This window comes from Fragaria vesca, linkage group LG5 (genome assembly GCF_000184155.1).
Source record: "Fragaria vesca subsp. vesca linkage group LG5, FraVesHawaii_1.0, whole genome shotgun sequence".
NCBI classification, from domain to species: domain Eukaryota; kingdom Viridiplantae; phylum Streptophyta; class Magnoliopsida; order Rosales; family Rosaceae; genus Fragaria; species Fragaria vesca.
Window position 1 is genome coordinate 12,452,616 of NC_020495.1, and position 3,786 is coordinate 12,456,401.

At 33.9% G+C, this 3,786-nt stretch overlaps 1 protein-coding gene across 1 annotated transcript in view; it reads right to left on the reverse strand.

Moving 5' to 3' along the window:
• Window positions 1–1,126, reverse strand: part of LOC101304778 — a 6,046-nt gene extending 4,920 nt beyond the window's left edge. Inside the window, exons 1-2 of the mRNA XM_004301304.1 lie at window positions 772–1,126; window positions 602–649 (exon numbers count right to left, since the gene is read on the reverse strand). Of these exons, the coding sequence (XP_004301352.1) occupies window positions 602–649; window positions 772–1,126 (403 nt within the window). The remainder of the gene's footprint in view (window positions 1–601; window positions 650–771) is intronic.
• Between the last annotated feature and the right edge of the window lie 2,660 nt (window positions 1,127–3,786).

Genomic DNA, 3,786 nt, shown 5'->3' on the forward strand with positions numbered 1-3,786 from the left:
TCCTCATTTCGCTCACTTTTATGTCACATTTTCACATCTCCACCGTTCAGTGTCTAGAACATAGTGTGTAGATCATTCCTACAAATTAAATTTCATCTAATTTGAAGATCATTTGAGCTTTAACCCTAAGGCTTGGAAAGGAGTTGGGTCTTTTTAGCCCTAAGGCGCAAATTGGTAAGGATGTGCTTCATCGGAAGACTTATACTTTGGATCAGGTTGTGGGCTGCAAGTACGGACTCTGACGCTATTTAAAGGGAAGGAATCGAACTTGCAATCTTTTAATTTTTGTTCTAGCATATGGATGTCTTCAGTTTTCTTGCTTGTACCACAATTGAGTGATTGACCGGTAAGGCTAAATACATAGTTTTTCATGGGAGGCGTGGTTTAATCATTCAAGTAGAGGTTTGTTTAATTGTGATTGTACGTACCAAAACTTCAAGTAGTTTTATTCTTAGGTTATTTCGGTAAATACCGGAGCTCTTTTGTGTGCTTGATAAACTAAACGTTATGGGCTATTATGAAATTATTTTCAAAAAAGAAAAAGTAAAACTTAAACAAAGTAAACTTAATATTATGTTGACAGTTAATGCGATAATAATACCTTCCGTGTCTTCAATTTCCGGCTCTTTCTCCGTCTCTTGCTCTTGCTCTGAAAAAATTATAAATAAGAAAATAAAAAAATAAAAAGAAAAAAAGATTACCACCTAGCTAATGATGTTTTCTTTTGTGTGAGTACGTACGTTGTTAACTGACATGAGGGGCCATACGTACCTTCTTTTGATTCTGAATGTAATCTAATATTATTCGAATTGTACGCTTGCTCCAAATTATCCCAGGCTACTTTGGCCGTTCGAGCTTCCCTGATAATAGAGAACACTTGAGTCCCGCAAGAAACTTTAATTGCATGCAAAGCCTTGGCATTTTTCTTCATCCAAGCCTTGTACTCATCATCAGGTTCCCCATCTTTTGGTTCAGCTGAAGGTTCAGCTTTGACGACATCCCACAAATCTTCAGCCGACAAGAAAGTCTCCACCCGGGAACTCCAATCTTGATAGTTATGTTGGTCAAGATTATGAAGAACTTCGAGGACTATTGTATTGGAGGCAACTGCAGTACTTATTGCCATGCTCAACCAGCTGATGTGAACAATTCCACGTCTGATCAGACTTTATGTACGTGAATGAAAGAAGAAAAACGATCAATTAATAGGGAAAAAAACGTATAAACTTTCACAAAGCTGCTGGTGATTTGTGCAGAGAGGCATGCAGCCAGCCAAGCTTGCTCTTATAATTTAGATTCATCAATTTAAAAAGACTTGTGCAACAGACTTACGCTAGCAACAAAAACATATGACCTCACAAGAAAAAGAAACATATGACCTGTATTTTTTTTTTGTTGTTGATAGGAACAAATGACCTGTTCAATGTACGTAGTTAACATAAAACTAGGAATGATTGCCCATAGAAGCGAACAGTACTCTTAGACCGGTTGGCTAGTGTGAAGGCTCTTCTTGTGTATCTATCAATCCCAATGTTTTAGTTTATATTCTCACCTAGTCCTCGGCTCTTTCTATAACAGACGTCTCAAAAAGATATGTTAGTAATGTTATACTCTGGGAGAGGTGGGCGTTATCCCAGTTTAAGCACCTTGGGTGCCCTGTCTAATCTAGGATGACAACGAGTTCCTTCCAAGGTCGCTGTCTCCTGATAGCAAATTATATATAATCATAATATCATCCGTTAGATCTAATAACAACTAATGGTTGAGATTAGTCAAGAAAATTAAATATTTTCTTTTTCTTTTTCTTTAAATCAATTTATGAAATCTATAATGAAAATTGAAGATTACCTACTCTCATTTTGGAATACAATTAAGAGGAAGTTAATGGTTTCCTATTGAAACTCATTTACTAGAAACAAAAGAAAAATAATAAATATCGATATGAGAGATAAAACTCATGTACTAGAGAGTATCATCATCATCTACCTCTTCTTTTTGAAAGAACAAAATTATCATATGATGTCTGCCAATAGCACGTTGGATAATTTATAATCAGATTATGTATCAAAATACTTGGATAAAAAACAATAAGAAGCTAAAATAATTATGTTTATGGTGCACTGGATGATTGCCTTCAATTACAGTCAATTTTCTAACCTGATATTTACTTAATTTGTTTTCTTTCCTCTTTAATAAATGAGTTTCAATAGGAAATGAATAATTTTCTCTTATTATATTCCAAATGAAGAATAGTAATCATTAATCCTGATTATGTCTTTAATAAATAAATATCTTAAATTGATTTAAAGAAAAAACATGTTAAGTTTTATGACTAATCGCAACCGTTATTTGCTATTAGATGTAACGGATGATATTCTTGTTATAATTTTGATTATAATTTTGTGTGTCATGGATCCGCCCCCGTAGTAGATATATGGTTTGTTATAATTTGGGGTTTAGGCATTATATACCCCTTTGTATTATTCTGGCTTCATTAGTAGTTATGGCTTAAGAGTAACCATTACGCCCTACCTACAAAAAAAAAAAAAAAATTACATTTCATCAGCTATATTTTACCAAAAGATATATGCACATATAGTGAGTTTCATGAGTTCATTTGTGACTTGACAATAGATCTGCATTATTGATTTGAAAATAATGCATGGTTGGTTAAGCATGTGAACCCTCTAATTATATATTTGTCAGTTAAACAGCTCAATGCTTACAATTACATACTTAGAATATGACTTCCTAACTAATTTGTAATGTTGATAGTTTGCGGTATTAATATGACTTGATAATTAATTGTAATATTAACATGACTTGATAAGATATCTGGAAACAAACAAATCGAGTATGACTTTGGGATGGGTATTAATTAATAAGTGAAATAATGCGAAAATATTAAACCAATCGACACATCTAGAAGGTTGATGTGTGAATGTCATGTTGGTATTTACAAATCATAGAGCTGATCAATCAAGATTTGCCTAATTCTTCGTCTTGCTTAGTTTCTTTATGGAAAAAAGAATAAAAACAAAAACATATATGTTGACCGGGCTATCTTGAGTCCTTCAGTTGTTATGGATTGATCTCTGATGAAGTCGATGGCGATACCAAGTTACCAACACGCCAACCCTCTCCGGTGATTCTTGAAAATTTTTATTTTGACATTTTTATGGCAACTGCATAACGCTATGTTTACATACTTCGATCAAAGTTTCAAGTTTAGTTTTAAGAATAAAGTTTCTAGTTTAGTTTCAAGAATTGAGCTCATGTCAAGCGCTAGGAAAGGCCATCGTACACAGCCTGTAAAACCTATTTTTGCAACATATGCTAAAGTTGTGAACATACATTACATATTTACATAGATTTATTTCTCGTATTAAACTGAGATATAATCTCGACCAAAAATGATTCCAATCACTACAAGAGATTCCGAAGTAATTGACTGAATGTTCATAACAAACGGTAAGTTTGCCTCAAAAATAACAATAAATGCATTCGCAACCAATGTGAATAGAGAAGGTGGGCTTTGGCATTTCTCATCTCCTCTTTCACATCCAGAAATTGTACATTACTGAACATCGAAATCAAATAGGCTCTAAACTAAAAGCATCTCCAATGGGATGGTCTTTTTTGCCACAGAAGCTCAACAGCTAGTTTTTGACAAAACCCCAATGCTCCGACCCAGAGGTCAAATCTACGTTGTTATCACCATGGTTGGTAGTTCTCAACTTCACTGTCAAATTTGACATCTTCAATTCAAGATCTCTCTCTCTCTCT